The sequence below is a fragment of the Neophocaena asiaeorientalis genome, unplaced genomic scaffold (genome assembly GCF_003031525.2).
Source record: "Neophocaena asiaeorientalis asiaeorientalis breed wild unplaced genomic scaffold, Neophocaena_asiaeorientalis_V1.1 scaffold225, whole genome shotgun sequence".
Classification (NCBI taxonomy): Eukaryota; Metazoa; Chordata; class Mammalia; order Artiodactyla; family Phocoenidae; genus Neophocaena; species Neophocaena asiaeorientalis.
Window position 1 is genome coordinate 3076708 of NW_020172364.1, and position 21354 is coordinate 3098061.

At 41.0% G+C, this 21354-nt stretch overlaps 1 protein-coding gene across 8 annotated transcripts in view; it reads right to left on the bottom strand.

Annotated features, from left to right (window-relative positions):
* ABCC5 (ATP binding cassette subfamily C member 5) overlaps nt 1–20119 on the bottom strand; it is an 88404-nt gene extending 68285 nt beyond the window's left edge. For 7 of the 8 annotated variants that reach the window (XR_003006234.1, XR_003006242.1, XM_024767647.1 and 4 more), the window contains exons 1-2: nt 20023–20119; nt 16580–16763 (exon numbers count right to left, since the gene is read on the bottom strand). Coding sequence is in view for 6 of the 8 variants with exons in the window: in XM_024767647.1 (XP_024623415.1) it covers nt 16580–16708 (129 nt within the window). In the remaining 2 variants the exon portion in view is untranslated. Of the gene's footprint in view, nt 1–16579; nt 16764–18111; nt 18182–20022 lie in introns of those variants that run through there. The other variant, XM_024767655.1, reaches the window with a different exon arrangement.
* Nucleotides 20120–21354: the final 1235 nt, after the last annotated feature.

Sequence of the window (21354 nt, forward strand, 5' to 3'; positions counted from 1 at the left end):
TTTTTGCTTTACGCGGGCCTCTCACTGTTGTGGCCTCTCCCGTTGAGGAGCACAGGCTCCGGACGTGCAGGCTCAGCAGCCATGGCTCACGGGCCCAGCCGCTCCACGGCATGTGGGATCCTCCTAGCCTGGGCCACGAACCCGCATCCCCTGCATCGGCAGGCGGACTCTCAACCACTGTGCCACCAGGGAAGCCCCAGACCTCAATTTTTAAAAATTTAAAAATTAAATAAAATAAAATGAATGGATCTTGAAATATGGAAATTTCCTTTGTACTTCACTGAGGTTCTGAAACACACTGCTAGAACTGTAATTTAAGCTCAGAAAATATATAAACTACAAATCTGTAAGGGAATGGGGACCCCACTTCTTATTTCAAGTTTTGATAGCGTGAGAACTATATAAAGTGACTTGACATTACTTATGATTCAAACATTAGTTGTCACTGAAATTACTTTGTCACAGTCTCATTTCAGATTCCCACCAGCAATCTATGAGAGATCCAGTTTCTCCACGTACTCGTCACTGCCTGGTATTGTCATTATTTTTTATATTAGCCACCTGAACAGGTGTGGTTTAGTGTTTCATCATGATTTTAATTTCACTACCCTAATGGTTAATGACGTTTAACATCTTTTCCTATTCTTATTTGCCACTCATATATCCTTTTGGGTGAAGTGTCTGTTTAAGTCTTTTGCCCATTTTCTAAATGGATTGTTATTCTTAGTGTTGCATTTAGAGAGTTCTTTATCTATTATGGATTCAAGTCCCTTGTCAGATGATTTGAAAGTATTTTCTCTCTTAATAGGGTCATTTCACGGAGCAAAAGTTTTATATTTTGATCAAGTTTAGTTTGTTGATTTTTTTAAGGATTGGGCATTTAGTGTCATGTCTAAGAACTCTTAGCTCTAACCCCAGGTCTTGAATATTTTCTACGTTTTTTTCTAAAAGTTTTATAGTTTTAAATTTTGATCTGTGATCCATCCTGATTAATTTTTTGATTAATTTTTATATAAGGTATAAAATTTAGGCAAAGGCTCATTTTTTTGACTATAGCTGTCCAATGTTCCAACACCATTTGTTGAAGATTCATCTCTCCATTAAGTTGCTTTTGCACCTATGTAAAAATGAGTTGGCCATACTTGTATGGGTCGATTTCAGGACTCTATTCCATTGACCTATTTGTCTATCCCTTCACTGATACCATTAACTTGATTACTGTAGCTATTTAGTAAGTCTTAAAATAGCATAGTGTGATATCTCCAACTTTATTCGTCCTTTACAAAATTGGTTTAGCCATTCCAGTTCTTTTGCCTTTCCAGGAGAACCAAGTTCAAGATTGAGGAGAGTTTTATAAACATCTTTTGATGTTACGGCATCAGAGAAGGAAAACTTGGTATGCCATCCATTAGTATTCTCACATAAGAATGACACAGTAGCATTAAGAGAAAACTAAAATCTTCACATCTTCATTTATTCTTTCAACAAATAACTTACTGAGCACCTATGTACAAGACAGTCCCAGATGCTGGGAATAAAAAATATTCTAATTTCTATCTTTGTAGTACACTAATTTCATTTTATTCATCTCTAAAATGCCTAGTTACAATTTTCATCAAAACCTACGAATAGAAAAGTGAATGGTTGACAACAAACAAAATCCTCTTATTGCATGAGTTTTGTTCCTTTGACTATATACATGATGTCATGTTCCACCACCTCCTGGTAGTAAGTTACTTCCCTTATTGGAGAATGCCAAATTCAAAGGCTCTCTAAAAAGACTCAGATGAGAGCAGGCAGGCAAGGTTTCATTCCCAAAGGCATATCATGAGTACTATACAAGCATTATCAAATGCCTGTAACATATCAGAGACTGAGGACTCTTGCAATATTTTTGATTTTAGAACAAGGCACCCAGTATAATTTTATTCTGACAAAGAAAAACTCCCATAAAAGTGGTTGAAAAAGTGGTTGAACTAATTCTCAAATTTTCATAGAATAATAAAACATGGAGTAGGAATGACCACAGTAAAGGTATGGAGAAGTCTATATTGTTGATCTAAGACAATCAAAAGTTGCCATTCTAAGCAACCCACTTTCCAAGTCTCATCATATTTTTTGCTATTCTTTCCTAAACTGCTTCCCAAACTGTCAATCTTGCTGTCATATCTTACTCACTGCCCATATAAGGACAGTGAAATATCTGATGGAGATAAGAAGATTCATGCAGGATGCTCTGTTTTGAAACAGTCCTGCTCCATATTTGCACCTAGGCTCCTTCAGTGACACGACTCTCAAAACAGTAAGCAACAAGTGTTTAGCTCTTGAATGATAAAATAACACAATCAAGAAAATCAAGAGAAAATCCCCTTACTCCAATAAGACTATGTTCTCTACGGTCTTAAAGTATTCATACTCCTTAGGCAGAATTTTCCCATAGTTGGAGGCCATTGTGAAGTATAATGGTTTTGCACATGGATTTCAGAAGACAGACATGGGCTCACAGGCTGATTCTGCCACCAACTTTCCGCATGCTACCTAGCCACTTTAAGCTTCAATTTCCTCATTTTTACAATGGTACATGCACCTACCACAAAGTGTTGAGAGGAATTAATGGGATAATGAAAAGTGCTTAGCAAAGTATTGGGTATATAACAAACATTTAATATATATTAACTATACACCAATTTATCCATCTGATAAATCATACAGCCTATCTTAACTATTCCTCTTTCCTTTAGCGTTCCCTGACTCTTTCAAGATTAGGGAATTTATTTCCCCCCTCCTATGTCTTCCCTGCACTGTGCCACTGCAATAGGATGCTTCTACTAAGAACTCCTGGAGGGCAGGCTGACTAACTCTTGTTTGCACCCCCTGCCCCTGGCACAGTACAGAGCCTATTATTCAAATGGCAACCAGAATATCTCCATGTTGCCCCACAATCTGCATTATTATCATGTAAAACTGCATGACATACCACTAAGAAATCTTCTTAACCGATCCACTTCTGTTTAATTTCTCTGCTCTTTTGCTTATTATTAATTGTATAATAAACAATTACAGTTTATTTTTCTCTTTCTGGATTATTTAGGATAAATTCCATCAGTGGGATTACAGGATTAAAGAGTGTAGCTCCAAGCAACTAGACATCCATCCAGTTTGTTTAATTAACCTTATTATAAGATATGTACTCCAGTATTATTGCAAAAGAGAACTGCTCTTAGTTTTAGTACTTTCAGTTCTATTTTGTTGACCTGAGCCTGCCTCTATCTCACCTACTCTGGGACATTAGCAAGAAACAGAGGAAGTTAGGGCAATCTTCTTTGTTTATAGCCCGATCTCATGACTAGCATGTATCTGTAAAGGCAAACTGCTTACTTGAAGGTGATGGGAAAATTTGGGCAAATGAACTAATAACAAACCAACATAGCATTTACTATGTGCCAGGCATTGTTTTAAATGTTTTACAGATACTAACTCTTGTAATTCTCATAACTACCCTATGAGGTAGATACTCTTATTTCCCCTGTTTTACATCTGAGGAAACTGTGAAGTAGCAGCAAAGATTTGAAGAGATCTTTAAAAGCAGAGATCGAATCCAGGCTCCAGAGTTGAGGCTCTTAATCACTATGCTATGTGCCATTCCAAGAAAAAACAAGCAAATAACTCATCACTGTACAAGATGACCTCAGATATGTCTTTATAGACAGCCAGCTCTCTTCTCTTCCCCAGGGTGAGTATCAGATTAAAATAAACTATGACTCTCCTAACTAACCTCATTATAAGCAAATGGTAATTTCCACAGTCAAAGGCACAAGTACATGATTAGGACACTAGAATGTAAATAAACGATTTTACTTAATTGCAAAACTCCACTTCCTGGTTGTTTTTCAACCAAAGATGAGTAGATGCTAAATGATGAATACATTATGGACTGATATTTTAAAATAAAATAAAAGCATCTTTATACTACCCTGCCAGTAACTGCATAGATGTCTTATACTTGTAACTGTTTGGTTGGACGCCTAACTTCTCTTTCTTTCTAAGCTTCCCAGAAAAGCATACCTGGCCAAGCAAGCCAGGGGGAAAAATGTCTATCTAAAGTAAAAACGAATTTAACCTACCATATTAACATTCTGTAATGTGAGTTATCAACATTCTAAGATTGAGCGGATTAAAAATAGAAATGGGGCTTCCCTGGTGGTGCAGTGGTTGAGAGTCCGCCTGCTGACCCAGGGGACACGGGTTCGTGCCCCGGTCCGGGAAGATCCCACATGCTGCAGAGCGACTGGGCCCATGCGCCATGGCCGCTGAGCCTGCGCATCCAGAGCCTGTGCTCCACAACAGGAGAGGCCACAACAGTGAGAGGCCCACACACCGCAAAAAAAAAAAAGAAATGAACCAAGAAAAATGACTTAATATATCTAAGCTATATGGGCTTACTATATGAATGCATAAATAATATAACACGGTAGGGAAATACAATTCAGCGAATATCATTGGGACAAATACAAACAGATTGGAGATGAACTGAGATCTGAGATCCAGGTTTCACACCATACATTAATCCATCTGGAATTAACCCCAAAAGTTACATTAAAATGATGAAATAAACAGAAGAGAATTAAACAGCATATTTAGCCACCTAGGGAAAGGAAATAGTCTCCATTTCCCCCAAAAGCCTGAAACTTATCAAAGGCAAGATGGATGGCTTAAAATATAAAAAGGAAAACTTTTTGCATAATGAAATTAGCATTAAGGGGAAGGGGAATACAGCTAAAGGAGTGACCAGGTAACTAATATAATAATATATTTTGAACAGTCAGCTTTTACTGAAAAACATGTTTTATCCATTCATTCAGCAAGTATTTATTGAGGGGACTACATGCCAGGCAAAGCTCTGGGTGCTGGGGACACAGGAGTGAAAAAACAGACTTGCACCTCGAAATCACTGCCTTAATGCAGGTTACATTCTAGTATTTATAAAAGGTCAAAATCCAGAATAATCGACTAAATTGGTTCAGAAGCTTCTCTCAGCTTCTGAATTCAATGTTACCAATCAAGAAATTAAATTTTAAGATACAACTATATATACCTTAATAGAAATAGAGATAAAATCCAACCAGAGAAGGAGGGAAATGTAAGACAACCACATATCATCTGAACCTTGACCCAATTTTTAATGTCACTGGCAGGTACTCAGGGGAACAAACTGGTCATATGTAACACTTTACATATGCTTTGTCTCCATAGTATTATTATAGGAAGGAAAATTTTCCAAACAAAAAAAAATCATTTAAACCCAATGGTTTACTGGGAACTAAATGCCTAATAGAAGATTAATAGCTAAACTACAGCAGAGCAACACTCCAGTGCAGTGCTGCTTAACAGAAATAAAATACAAGCCACAAATGTAATTTAAATGTTTCTAGTAGCCACATTTAAAAAGTAAAAAGAAACAGGAGAAATTAATTATAATAATATACATTATTTAACCCAATATATACAAAATACTATCTTTTAAACATGTAATCAATAAAAATTATTAATGAGATATTTTATATTCTTTTTTTGGTTCTAAGTCTTTGAAGTCTGGTGTGTGTTTTTTTATTAGGTTTTTTAAAAATTAATTTACTTTATCTATTTTTGGCTGTGTTGGGTCTTTGTTGCTGTGCACGGGATTTCTCTAGTTGCAGCGAGAGGGGGCTACGCTTCATTGCGGTGCGCGGGCTTCTCATTGCGGTAGCTTCTCTTGATGCGGAGCATGGGCTCTAGGCACGTGGGCTTCAGTAGTTGTGGCATGCAGGCTCAGTAGTTGTGGCTCGCGGGCTCTAGAGTGCAGGCTATTAGTTGTGGCGCACGGGCTTAGTTGCTCCACAACATATGGTATCTTCCCAGACCAGGGCTCGAATCCGTGTCCCCTGCATTGGCAGGTGGATTCTTAACCACTGTGCCATGAGGGAAGCCCTGGTGTGTGTTTTATATATACAGAACATCTCAATTCGGACATGCCACATTTCAAATGTCCAATAGCTACATGTGGCTGGTGGCTACAGTATTGGATCGCATAGTCCAGTAGTTTTCAATTGAGGGTGATTTTGCTTGCCCAGGGGACATTTGGCAATGTTTGCAGACATTTTTGGTTGTCACAACTGTGCATTCAGTGGGTAGAGGCCAGGGATGCTGCTGAACATCCTACCATGCACGGAACAGGCCCCCACAACAAAGAATTATCTGGCCCCCAAATGTCAGTAGTGCTAAGGTAGCCCCAGATAGCTAAACAGCTAACACGGCTAGTACTCGATGTATGATGATCTAGGGGAATGTGTTTTATGAGTCCTATTTGTTTTTTACGTTACAATGCTTTAAATCAATTTTAGAAGTAACTTTTTAAGGCTTCTCCTGAGACGAGATGAGGGCACTCATTTCTCTTTACTTCTCTTAAGGGGCACTGCAGACACATGCAGGTCTGCAGGGGCACATGCAGGTCTCTCCATGGCCAGATGTTGCAGCCACAGAAGGTGTCCGCAGCAGTTGATTCATCCCAAAGGGAAAAATACTGCTTGATCCAGGAGTTGAGAAAACATTAAACAAGGAAATGCTTCTGCCATTTGTATCTTCCTGAGGACTGTGGCTAGGAGACGTGAGCATTTTTTTTCCCTACCAAGGTGATGGGGTGGAGCAGGGCAGGGACAGTGGGGAACTAAAAGGGGACAATGAAATTTAGATTCTGCCACGGTTCAAACAAAGGTCAGGGAAACACAGAGTCATTTACCTGCCCATCCGTGAGGGAAACAAGGAACTTTGATCCATAAGCAAACAGAGAGGTTTGCACAAGAGCCCTCCATCCTCTGTGCACTAAGACCATCCCCAGGGCTGGGATAATTAGCTCTCACTATCACACCGCATGGCTTCCGCTTATCTAGTTTGTCCCATCTCATTTTAACAGGCTGCCAGAGCGGAATGTCTGCTGACAAGGCAACCACAGGCTTCCCCCTGCGTGGAGGCCCCTGGGACAAGATACCAGGGGCCAGCAATCATTCCCCAGGCTAAACAATCCTTTCCCAACAGCAGGACAACAGCAGGGTAGCCTTGCTAAGCCTGGAGGCTGAGGAATCAACCAGAGGCACCTCTCAGCTTCCAAGGGTATTAAAGGCTGCAATATTCCCATCTGGCCCGTCCCACAAGGAAAGCCGCACTTGGGGCACAATCAGAACGGACAGGCCTCAGACTCTACAGCGTATTCTTCCTACTCTCTCCTTAATTCACAAGGTCTTAACACAAATACAGAGTGGGTAGCCTCTTCTCATAAACCCTTCTGGCCCAAGTAAAAGCTTTTCTGCAGGTGTCCCAGCCCCACAGCTGCCTTTACGGCAAACATTTAGAAAGACAAACTTTTAAGAGGAACTGTCACACTGTCAAATACAGTTTTCAAGAGACTCAAAATGTTAACAATTAAATAAGTTAAATTTTCTTTAAAATTAAAAAAGAAATGAAAAAGCTGATACCCTCCCAGGAACAGCTGACTCCAGGCATCCCCAATTCTCCCTCTCCCCAACAAGTTAACACTACGAAGGACATTTCCCCTCCCAATTCTCAGCACTTCCTTATTCCAATGGGTTATTAACATGATTCTGACCGGCTCTAGCATTTCCCTTAAGAACTTCCAAACAGCAGTCACTTCAGTCAAGGGACAGCGAAATTCTAGAACGTAATCTTCCCAGGAAGGAAGCAGAATATAATAGAAAGGGCTCACTATTCATTCAAAGTCAGGGAACCTGCTAACTTCAGCCCTATTGCTCAGCAGCTATGAATTAACTTGTACCCCAGCTCACTAATCTGTAACTAGGCTGTATTACCCTCATGCTGAGGATAAGCTATTACAATTCACAAGTGTAAAACCAATGGATATAACTTACCACCATCACGGTGAAACAGGTATTTTTCCGCAGCTCATAATCTAGCATTGCCCCAGAATCCGGAGAAATTTGAGGGCTTTCAATTGTTTCATAAGCTAAATTCCAAGGAACTTTTCTAAAGGTCCTATTACACTGGGGTGTGAGATTAACTTTGTTATTATAATGATAAGGTTTCAAAGGACTAAACTGAAAATAAATCACAGAAGGGAAAAAAAGACATGGGAAACACTTGGAGCCCCACTGGTTGAGGGGACAGAAGAGACTTTATTCCATGAGATCTAAGGCAGAGGTTCTCAGTGCTGCTGACACATTAGGATCACCAGGGCAGCTTTTAAACAACATGGATGCCTGAGCCTGACCCCAGAGACTGGTTTAATTGGTCTGGAACATTGGTATCTTTTTTTAACGCTCTTCAAGTGATTTTAATACGCAGCCTGAACTGAGAACCACTGATGTAGATGGTAGGATGCTGGTCATTTGCATTTGACAAAATCCCTTCAAGATTTTCAGGCTTTAGCTTAAAAAAGCCAAAATATAATTTGTAAATGAAACTCCCTTCAGGGAACAGTAAGTACCATGTGAGCCCATGTTAAATGCCTAGAATAAGACATTAGTGGGTCCAACATGTGACTCCTGTACCGCAGAGCAGACTGGAACCGCTGACAATGGTGGGAAGCAAAGGCAAAGGTGAAGATTTGGGCAGTCTGGCTATTTTTCCACTGTGAGAATACAACATTTAAGGAAGCTAAGTGACTGCTCAACACCACATCTGCTTTAGTAAACAGAAGTTTTCATCTGGTATTTAATAACAGATAAGTTGATTCTTTGAACAGCTAATTCAGAAAATAATCTTAAATGATTAAAACATATGTAACATCTAATTAATTATCTAAATAGGTTAACTCCCTAAAAGGGGGGTAAGGAGGGAAGGAATAGACTTAATAAGCTTAATTCTACGGACAGGTTCAACCACTGCAAAGACTTCCGGAGGCTTTGTTTCCTGTTTCCAGCACTGACCTTTTTATTTTTGATTAAGAGAGAGGGAGGCACAGAATGGTGAGACATTCAAAAAAGCATTAGTTATGGGAACATATGTATATATATAACTGATTCACTTTGTTATAGAGCAGAAACTAACACACCATTGTAAAGCAATTGTACCCCAATAAAGATGTTAAAAAAAAAAAAAGCATTAGCAAAAGGCTACCTCAAAGCAAAACCAAAGTTTCACTGAGAAAGTTCTCATTAACCATTTGTAACTTCCAAGTTATAGATCTTAACAAAATAAAGGTTTGGGTATTTAAAACTGCTTAAAAAACAAAAAGCTAGTTCCAATACTTTTATTCCCTTTTGACAGAAAGCTCCTTTAACTCATGCCAACAAGCTATATTTATTTCCCTTAAGCAGCATTTCCTAGGAAAGAAGCAGCAGTCCTGCTGCAGATGGCATAAGAGAGCTCATGATCAAGGCAGCAGGCCAATCTTAGGAGACCCACGTGGTAGACTCAGTCACCACACAGGAAAGCCACCTGGGCTCTGCACCAATGGCAGCACTGTTGTCATCTCTATCAGAGAGCTCTGGGCTGCTATTGGAGACCAACATCTGGCACCAGGCCAGACACCGTATCATACCGTACTAAGATTTATAAAGCTTTATAGATGCCTTCAGGGAAAAGAAAAAAAAAAAAAAGGCAGGTGTTCTTACGCATCCTATTACTAACTGTCCAGAAAATGTGCTGAGTCACTGAGTAGCATTCAAGAGAAAAATAATGCAGAGACTGCAAATACTAATCTCCTTCACCCTGCTTTCCTTCCTAACAGCAAAGAGACTCACAGGTAATACTTTTGACACTGAAAACACAAGAGCATGGAAAAATTCACATACCCTTAGTCCATAAAGAAAAGCTTTCAGAGTTAAATTCTCTAAAAGTATAATGTACTAGACAAAACTATTTTATGGTAACAATAGTTGTCTCTAGGTAGAGGGGTTAAGGGTGATTTATTTTTTCTATAATCTTCTACAATTTGCACATTTTCTATAATGAGACCATAATTCTTTCATAGTATATATCTTAGAATCATATTTCTTGGTAAGAGATTACACCCACATCTTTGTCTCTAGCATGTAACTTCAATTCACCCAAATATTTCCACTCACTAATTATGAACACTCCAACCAGGGCTACAGTGTCAGCCGAACAAGGAACTAAAGGAGACACTAAGTGAAGGTCACTGGACTTTGCAAATACTTGCTTTGCTACTTTGCCTAGAAGCAGAATATTCTAACTTGGTAGAAAGCAAATTCCACCAGTGGTACACTTCTTTTTTTTTTTTTAATTTATTTATTTTTGGCTGCATTGGTTCTTCGTTGCTGCACGCAGGCTTTCTCTAGTTGCGGCGAGCGGGGGCTACTCCTTGTTGCATGTGCAGGCTTCTCATTGCAGTGGCTTCTGTTGTTGCGGCACATGGGCTCTAGGTGCGCGGGCTTCGGTAGTTGTGGCATGTGGGCTCAGTAGTTGTGGCTCGCGGGCCCTAGAGCGCAGGCTCAGCAGTTGTGGTGCATGGGCTTAGTTGCTCCACAACATGTGGGGTGTTCCCTGATCAGGGCTCAAACCCATGTCCCCTGCATTGGCAGACGGATTCTTAACCACTGCACCACCAGGGAAGCCCTGCTTATTTTCCATCTTTCCTCCTTTCCTAGATCACACATGCTAGGGAAAAACAAGTCACCTTTGGCTTTAGCCTGAGCACACTGAGAAAACAAACAACCACCACAATAAAAAAACTTATAAAAGCGTCAAATAGCTTTGTCTTGCTTTTGCTTAAGTTTTAATTTAAAGCAACTAAAATCCAAACTCCTTGGCCTCTTATTCAAGAACACATCATCTGAAACTCACTGACCTATCCTTCTACATATATGACTTCACACTTCACGTTCAAAGCCAACAGCACCTAGTTGGTCCTACCCACAGCTCTTTCTTCTACCAGGCATGTTCTTATTTCTCTGAATTCTAACTATTCCTCTAAGTCTCCAACCAAATGCTACCTCCTGCTGAAGTCTTCCTTGACCTCAAAGACTGAAGCACTCTCTCCTTGTTAATCTCCAAAGCATCTAAATTACAGTAATCTACGTACATGCCTATGAGTTTAAGCTACGGAGGGCAGGCAGGCCCAGCACTAATTTATCTTCACGTTCACCAGAACACTTCATTCAGGGCTGTGCGTGCATCTTGGAGAATGCTCAAATGTTTGCTGAATTAAAAAAGTGAATAAACATCACATCTTAAAACAAACCAAGCCGGGGGCAGGGGGATGAATTGGGAGATTGGGATTGACATATACACACTAATATATATAAAATAGGTAACTAATAAGAACCTGCTGTATAGCACATGGAACTCCACTTCACTGTACAGTAGCAACTAATACAACATCGTAAAACAGCTATACCTCAATTAAAAAAAAAAAACACAAACCAACCAGACTTGGTGGAGTTACGTGATCGACATGTGCATATCTGAATGCAGTTATAAGAAAAGGAGCTGTGCTTGGAGAGTCATGCCTCAGACACAGGAACAGTGTTAAGGAGTGGTCTGGACATAAATCTTTGTTAGTTGAAATAATGCCAGCCTAACGCCAGCCAAGATTAGTACTTAGGCTCAAGGAACTAACAGCAACAGAAGGCACCCCTATTAGCACTTCAAGATTAAAGGATGTCTGCAAATCATCAAGTTGTGTGTGGCCATAAGCTTTAACTCAATAGTCCTGAACAAAGGGGAGGTGTGAAAATGCGTTATTTTTAACTTAATTAGCTCTAAGCAGATGTGATACAAATATCTGAAACGTGAATGATTAGAGCAATTTTCCCAAAGAGTATTCCAAAAGATTTGGTCACAATATTAAGAAACAGGCAAACTGTGTACTCTGCAACTTTGCTTACAGCTTGAGAGAAAAAAAAATCACCCGCCTGTTTAAAATGAGGATTTAATCCCTGATGCTTTGCTTCTGACTTCTGTTTGACAGTTTCATGTGTCCATGTTAACTGGACCTATTGAAGGCTAATGGTGGTGAATAAAACCTTGTTTTCCAATGAAGAGCCACAGATGATGTATCCTTATCTTTTGTTACTTCGGGAGGTACTGTTTTTTTATTTCTGATGGATAATAGACATGCCTGGCATCTGGGAGGTCCCATCCCAGATTTCATCTCTAACAACTAATATGGAAACAATGGTTATGATCAAGAGACACGAAACTGTAATCTCTACCCAATTATCTACTTACATTCCTTTTTTTTAATTAATTAATTAATTTTTATTTTATTTTTGGCTGCATTGGGTCTTCATTGCTGTGTGCAGGCTTTCTCTAGTTGTGGTGAGTGCGGGCTACTTTTCATTGTGGTGCGCAGGCTTCTCACTGCGGTGGCTTCTCTTGTTGTGGAGCACGGGCTCTAGGCACCCGGGCTTCAGTAGTTGTGGCATGCGGGCTCAGTAGTTGTGGCTCACGGGCTCTAGAGGACAGGCTCAGTAGTTGTGGCGCACGGGCTTAGTTGCTCCACAGCATGTGGGATCTTCCCAGACCAGGGCTTGAACCCATGTCCCCTGCATTGGCAGGCGGATTCTTAACTACTGTGCCACCAGGGAAGACCCTCTACTTACATTCTTAAAACGGTATGCTTATACAGCCATTCTACTTCCCAAATACTTAAATTACCCATTTGTAATCGCTGAACCAGAAATTTGTCATCTTGCTGATTTCCTCTATTAGCAAACTGTTATATGAGACAAGTTCAAGATATATTTATATCTAAGATTCTGGATTTTGACAGGTAATACGCAAGAAGATTCTAGGTGGTATATGAACTTTTAAAAACACTTGATATTTACACATTCCTTTTAACGTGTAAAAAATAGGTTGCATAAACCTGTAATTCTACTGCTTAGGTCAAGGCTGAGCAAAAAAAGCCAGTACATTAAAAGAATTAAGGACTTTCCTGGCGGTCCAGTGGTTAGGACTTCGCCTTCCAATGCAGGCCGTGCAGGTTCGATCCCTGGTTGGGGAGCTAAGATCCCACATGCCTCGCGGCCAAAAACCCGAAACATAGAACAGAAGCAATATTGTAACAAATTCAATAAAGACTTTAAAATGGCCCACATCAAAAAAAAAAAAATCTAAAAGAAATAGTTTAAGTAAAAAAAAAAAAGTTCAGAGGGTACAGGATATGGTAAAAAACAGGAAAACAGTACTCAAATGTAAAAGTTTAGGAAACATCAAAGGATAATGAAAATGAAACTCATGTGGACTGCTCAGATTTTATAAAAGTGGTTGGTATCAGCCTCCTGTTTCTTCAAGATGAGGCTCAGCTACACAAAGGAAACTTGCTGTCTGGTGCCTGACTTAATAATTTAGGGGACAAAAGGCACAACAGTGACTCCTTTTCCAGTTCTTCTCCACCCACAGAGGAAGTTTGCTGCTCCCACTGCACACCCTAATGTCAGTTCTGCTCTAACCAACTGGACAGGGTCTCTGTCGCCAGAAATTTCACAGGGCCACACACTACCTTCCCAGGTTCCATCTCTTCCTGCTCTACAAACTACCCATGGGCAAGCTTGCTCACTCCTAAGGCTTCATCTACGTGGATGCACTAATGACTCCAAAACTTGTGCCTGCTCTACTCCTTGCCTATGCTCTAATTATCTACTAATCATCTCATGTGGATGCACTTCAAATTCCACATGTTTAAAAGCAAACTCATTCTTACCTCCTCTCCTTCCTTCTTTTCCCATGTGTCCACCAATAGTTTTAAATCCTTACCGTGAATCCCAGGCACCCCAATGTTTCCCTCCCCTTCCAGAGATGCCCCGAAATCTCTCCCCTCTCCTCCATCCTCACTATTATTCTTGGACACAGACCCCTGGCCTCTTTCACATGGGCTGGCACAGAAGCCTCCAGATTGCTCCCTGCATTTTGTCTCTCTCTTTCTCTTATACAGGTTTTTCCTACACTGTCTCAAAACTAATCTTCCTAAGATAAAAATCAAGTCTTAAAAATCTCAGCTCAACTGCATTAGCCATTATGTAATGCAACTTAAAACTACAATGAGATATCAGACATACCTATCAGAATGGCTAAAATAAAATTAATAACACCAAATATTGGCAAGAATGCAGAGAAACTGGATCACTCATACATTGCTGGTGGGAATGTAAAATTATACAGTCACTCTGGAAAAGAGTATTGAAGTTTCTGATAAAACTAAACATGCACTTACCATATGACCCAGCAATTACATTCCTGGGAATTTACCCAGAGAAATGGAAATTTTATTCACACAATATCCTATACACAAATGGTTCAGAGCAGCTTTTTTTGTAATAGCTACAAACTAGAAATAACCCAAATGTCCTTCAACAGACGAATGGTTAAAGAAACTGTGGTCTATCTATAACATGGAAAATTACAATTAAAAGGAAAGAACTATTGATACACACAACAAATTAGTTGGATCTCAAGGGAATTAGGCTGAGTGAAAAAATCCAATGTCAAAAGGTTACATACTATATGATTCCATTTGTACAGCATTCTTAAAATGGCAAAATTACAGAGATGGAGAACAGATAAGTGGTTGCCAAAGATTGGGGGAGAGACCGGGACTTCCCTTGTGGCGCAGTGGTTAAGAATCCACCTGCCAATGCAGGGAACATGGGTTCGAGCCCTGGTCCAGGAAGATCCCACATGCCGTGGAGCAACTAAGCCTGTGCACAACTACTGAGCCTGCGCTCTAGAGCCTGCGAGCCACAACTACTGAAGCCCGCGTGCCACAACTACTGAAGCCCGCATGCCTAGAGCCTGTGCTCTGCAATGAGAAGCCACAGCAATGAGAAGCCTGCACACTGCAACAAAGAGTGGCCCCTGCTCGCTGCAACTGGAGAAAGCCCGCACGCAGCAACAAAGACCCAACACAGCCAAAAATAAATAAATAAATAAATTTATTTTTAAAAAAAAGATTGGGGGAGAGGGCAAGGGAGGTGGCTGTGGCTCTTAAAAGGGAGCATGAGAGATTCTTTTGGTGGAGCTGATTTGTATCTCTACTGGGGTGCTGGTCATACAGATTTACACGTGGAAAAATTGCATAGACTACACACACACAAATGAGTGCACGTGAAACTGGTGAAGTCTTAATAAGGTGGCTGGATGGTATCCATGTCAATCAATATCCTGTTGTGATATTATACTATAGCATGCAAGAAGTTACCACTGGGGGAAGCTAGATAAAGTATGTATGGGATCTCTCCGTATTATTTTTTACAACTGCATGTGGATCTACAATTATCTCAAAATAAAAAAGTTAAAAGAAAAAAATCCTCTCAATAGCTTCCAATAGTTCCCCAACACCAACAGTAAATGATTCCTTAGCATGGCGTGCAGAGCTTTCTCACATACATCCTATGCTCTAGACAACTAGCTCTAAGACCTAACACTTTTTGAGCACAGGCTATGTGGCAGGCACCATTCTAAGCATTTTATATGTATTAGCTCACTTAATCCTCAAGGGAACTCATGAGTTAGGTTCTACCGTTGATACCATTTTATTCATAAACCACTAAGGCACAGATGACTTAAGCAGCTTGAAAGCATCCCCACCTCATCAGTCTTCAAAGCCCTGCTCCAGTGTTACCTTTGTGACTTCTTCCAGTTTAAGTCCTATACTAACAGTGTCTAGCATTCAAAAGATACCCGATATGTGTTTAATTAACATAAGGTTTGGACAAAGGGACAAAGAAAAGGTACAAAACTGGCACCTTAAGGATTTGATACTGATTACCTTGAATCTATGTTTCCTCAAAGTTAAGCTCGAATGGGAAAGCACTGTATAATATACAGCAGAAACAGAAAACAACCATCAGTTAGAAAATGTTGATTAATAAGGAAACAGCTTTCAGGTAGCAAAGAGGGACAGGTAATGTCAGGCTAATGAAACTCCAGTGTCAGCTGCAGAGCCATATCTTTCTCCAATTTTCACGGAACAAATAGATGAACACAAACCTCAACTTCCTACCCAGCAACCCCCGTTCTTCCTTATCAGTTACTTCTGCAATTCAAGAAAAGGTATAATTTTTTCCCCTGAATAAAGATATTTCTTCCAGGTTAAAATGTATATTCATTATTTCCCTTGGAGGAAATTAGGTTATTAACTAAAGGCTCCTTTACACTCATGGGTTTACTTGAAAATTTTACTGATTATCCTCCAACAATCTAGAATTGTTCCAAGTACACGCTGAAGTCTGAATGAAAATCTCCAAAGGAGTCCCCTTTTAAAGGCAGACAACAGAGGCAGAGGGCGAAAACAATTTTAAATACATGAATGAAGTTTAATGGTTCATATTCCCTCTGCTCCCTGCCCAGGCCTTCCCCTATCCCACATGGCATAAACTGTCTTCTCTCAAGCAAAGCCTTTTTAGAGGAGAACCCAAGGGGAAAAATAGGTGAGAAGCTGAGAGCCAACCTCTCCTCTTTCATAAATAACCATAAATTCTTAACAGTGACCTAAAGTCAATAAAGAAAAAGAAACTTATTTTAAATTAGGCATCTTGTGAAGAGAGAAGGTGTGGTCTAGCACCGCAGCAGGTAAGAAGAGGGACTCAAGCAAGGCAGTACTGACCGGTTGAGTTCTCTTGTACTTAGAGTCCTCGCGGTCTCGGTGCTGCCCTGAATTGCTGGTTCTCTCCCGCACATTTCTATAACCAGGGCTGGGGATGATATACTCCTTTCTTATGTCAATGTCCTTCATCTTCTCTGAGTGGAGGTGCCAGGGCTCACAGACTCTTGGTTCCACTTGAGAATTTCTGAAATTAAAAATTCATCAAGGACAGGTATTTCCTAAATTGTGCTTCATCATAAGTGAAAGTGCTCTAAAATAGGGAAAAAAAGGACAAAAGCATTAAAGTTTTCTGTCATTATATCTATAAAAATAAATTTTCAAAAATCTTTCAATTACCCTTTAATTTTTTCAAGAAAAAAATTCAGTGTGATAGAATCAAGAAGAATTCTCTCCTCCCACCCCTAAGGGGGGGGAATAAAAAGATTAAAAAAATAAACACAGTGAAAGAGACACCCGCCTTCTTCACCTTCAACTATGTTCAATCACAATGTATAGAGCATTTATATACGTCTTAAAAAAAAAAAAAAAGACTTTCTGGAAACAATTTAAGTTTGTTCCAAGCATTACAAATTCCATAATTTTAAAACAGATAAATTTTACTAAATGAAAACTTATAAAACACTTATTCTACCAATGATATATCCCATCTCTGTATTTTTATAATTAAGTAATGGGTTAACTGATGCTTTTAAAGCTCTGTGAAGTTACATAGCTAAAACACAAAATAGTACTACACTTTACCTTTAAAAACAAATTCCCCTTGTGTTACTGAAAGTGTTCTAAAATTAGATAGAAGTGATGATTGCACAATTCTGTTAATATACTAACCAAACACCAGGTTGTATACTTTAAGGGGTGAATTTCATGATACAAAAATATCTCAACAAAGATGTTATTAAAAAACAATAACAGAAACAAATTCCCTACCCTGTCCTACTAAGTCTTACCTCCTATCTACCTGAAACTCTGTCCTAAACCCTTGCTAGCCTGGTTATCTCTAATCAATATCTGATATCAATTCTGGTTACTTCTGAAAAAACAAAACACATGCATACGTCTCTAAAACATTTCCCCCACTCTAACATGGTTCAAAGCTTCCCAGGTACAAGTTGGGAAAACAATTTTCATACCAGCCTCACTAGAAATTAAAGAAGTGTAGCTGTGTTGCCTTTTGAATTCCATAAATTCCTAGCTATCACTGAGACTTAAAAGTACAACAGTACGGACATAATTCTGATAGCTACAATTCATTTTTTAAGGTATCAGAAAAAAAGGAGAACACTTACAAATCCTCTAAATAAAAAGGACTAAATCTCCTCCAGAGACGTATTTCCAGCACAAAGAAAGCTTTACTTCTTGCCTTTCAGGGGTCTGGCTCAAGTACCCTGAGTTGATACTGCTAAGTTACTTATCTTCAAAGAAAAAAGTCACCTTGTCCAATGACAAACTGCACCATAAAGAGCACCGGCTTACAACCAAGAACACAGCAATCATGTCACTGAGACCTCAGCAAGCCTAAACTATAAACAGACCTGGCATCTGCCAGTGTCCCCAATGTCGGGATGCCGCTGCAGATCAGAATAATCCTTCTTACAGGGATCACTGAAGTCCAACCTTCCCCTCCAAAGGTTCCCCAGACTAGCTGATTATCTGGAAAGCAGAAAAGATTAGTCCTATTTTGAAAAAAGGCAAGTGGAGGGGAGGCAGTTTGAAAGGGAAGAGGCCAAAGTATTGTAACTCACAATACCAAATGCCATGTCAGGAAGAACACAAAGATCATCTCAATTGTCTAAGAATTCATGTAACCTCAGTTTCTTTCAATCACTTTATTCCAAGTTATTCTATATTGGAAGGGTGTGGGGAGCAATTTCCCATTCCCTCTAACACTCCTGCTTCTTTAATTTCCTGGGGAAAGAGACACAGCTATGAAAGTAGGCAAGCCTTGTGCAGGGACAAAGCTAGTATCTCCTGGCCTTGAACAGAAGGAGGATTCCAGCTTCTGTGGATCAGGGATATAAGACAGGGCAGACCACATGGAGGCCAGCCAAGAGCTAGGAAGTCCAATGGGTCTGGGAAACAAGGCCCAAATCTGAAGAAAACAGTTAAGGAAAGATCACTAGCTAGGCTTTTTAGGGATACCTTTTGTATTTCTCTCTTTTCTTCTTTCTGTTCTCCCTTAAAGTTGTTTAAAAGTCTTTTTTAAAATGCTAACTTGCTCCAACTATTAAGAGAGGGAAAAGGGAAGGTATTTTTATTTTTGAGTCAGAGCTGAACGATGGCACTAGCAGAATATTCTAAGTGGGAGAACCCAGAGAGGTGCTCAGCGCAGAGGCCACTTGGTCAGCTGCCTTTTTTTCTTTTTTTTTTTAACCAAAACTCTCTTTCCAGTGATAAAAGTGTAGACGTTCTCCTGCACGATGATGCAGTTGAAACTGCATGGGGGGGAGGGGGCTGCACAGGATTACAAGGACTGTAAGTAGCCAGACTGGTGTGTCCAAATTGCCTTCATTACAACATTCCTTAGGTTTCCAACACCTCAGGAATCTGGTTCCAAGCCCTGCAGCTACACAAAAAGACCTGAAGCTACAAGGATATGTATTTACCACCCCCTTGATATCCACTTGCTGTGCCCCAGCCTTCTGCACATTTCACTTACTCACGCTGGAGACCCCAGAATGACCTATTCATCTTCTCCTTCAAAACCTCCTGAAACTTTGCCAGTCTTTCCTGCGCCCATCTGCCTCCTACCTCCCCACGTCCGTGCAGAAACCAAACGACCCCTATGTTTTAAATACAAAGCACCATGCAGCTCTGTGTGGCGGAAGGGCAAAGGGCACTAATGACAGTCAAGAGATCTAGATTCCATTCCGGACTCTGCCAAGTGTTTGCTGTGCGTGCTTCTGTCACGAACCTCCCTCTACCCATTCGCCAAAACGAGAGGTTGGCTTCTGAGGTTGCTGGCAGCTCAGTCTCCTCTGTGGGGATTGAGCGGGGGTGCCCCAAGCCGCCTCCCTACAACCTTGAGCATGGGGGCTTCTCTCAGGCCAGCTTCGCCTGGGATGCCGGGGCCCTAGGGCGTTCCCGCGGCCAGTTCGGGCCCGCAGAGGCGATAGCTACCCACACCCACGGGCCGCGGGCGCAGCACCCCCTGGCGGCGTTATCCGGGAATGTGGCCGGCAACCCCGATCACTCATCCCACCCTACCTGCCTTCCGACGCCAGGACCTCACCACCTCACCACCGGCCCTCAGGGGTCAAGTCCCGAGGAGGAGGCGGCGGCAGGAGACTAGAGGGAAGCCTGGCCCCGTTTCTCAGGTCTCCGGCTCCCCCCGACCTGCTTGCATCCTCGATCACAGTCCCCCACCTCCGGACGAAACACACGGGAGATAGTCCCCGCGACAACCCGAGGGAGAAGGAAGGGGTACGGCGATCGCCGCTACCTACCAGTGCCCCAGCTCCAAAACGACCGCGTCGGCCACTCGACCACGCTCCCGAGCATCAGCCCCGGAGCAAAACAAGCCTTTATAGCGGCATTGGCCGCCAGACTGCGCAGGCGTGCTGCACAAAGAATTCCCAAGACTGAAGGGAATTGTAGTCCCCATTCCAGGAGCCCGAGGCTCGATTCGCGGCAAAGAACTATATTTCCCAGAAGCACCGTAGAAGCCCTGGAGGAGGTGCAAGTCTCTCCTCCCTTCCACCGCGCTCCAGGCTCTGCACCATCCTTCCCAGAGGTTCTGCTATCCTGTCTGGAATCTTCTCTGAGGCCCTGTGTTCCAGTGGGTGGCCGGGAGGGTTGACAGTAGCCCTCTGTGGGCGGGCAGCACAGTCAGTGTTTGTAGGCAGGGTGGTCACGGCGGTGCTTGGCCGTTTATGCACCGGAAAGCACTGTGAAGGTCATCATAGCCTCTATGTCCTCGGGACTAGCCAGCCCCAAATCTTATGTGTGGCCCTTCACGTTTTACTACTGCTTGCTCACGACTCTGCGCTATCACCTTTCTCCTTTTAATCCCACTGCCCATCACATAATGTTATAATGCCTGGTTTCTAGCAAATAAAGACCAGGATCACAGTTTTTAGAGTGGCAAGAGCCTTAGAAATGGCATGCCAATTCATCCCTTTCTTTTTATAAAAGAAACTGAGGTTTCCAAAGAGACTGATCGCTTTATTTCTCTTGGTGTTTCATCTGTATCTTCAACATGATCATAACATAAATAACTACTGTGTTGAGTGCCTACCTGTTCTGTATCTGGTGCTTTACACTCTTATTTTTTAAAGTCTCCATATCAACCCTATGTATAGGTATTATGATTATCCATTCCAAAGATTTAAAAAAAAAAAAAAAAAGGAAAGTGACTTCTACCTTTATACAACTAGCTAGTATGAAACACAAATGGAGGGAATTCCCTGGCGGTCCAGTAGTTAAGTCTCTGCGCTTTCACAGCCGAGAGCGCAGGTTCAATACCTGGTCAGGGAACTGAGAACTGAGATTCCACAAGCCCCATGGCACAGCCAAAAAGAAAAGCACACCAATGTACCATAAAGCTGAAGTAATTAATACAGTGTTCTTACACAAGGATGGATTACTATACCAATGCAATAAAGAGCCTAGAAACAGACTCATTCATACATGTAAACTTGATCTGTAACAGAGAAAACATTAGTAGAGGAAGAAAGAAGATTCTATGAATAGCGCTGGAACCACTGGTTATACATATTTTTTAAAACTCAGGAATTACTACTTCATACCACACAGAAATATCAATTTCACGTAGATTA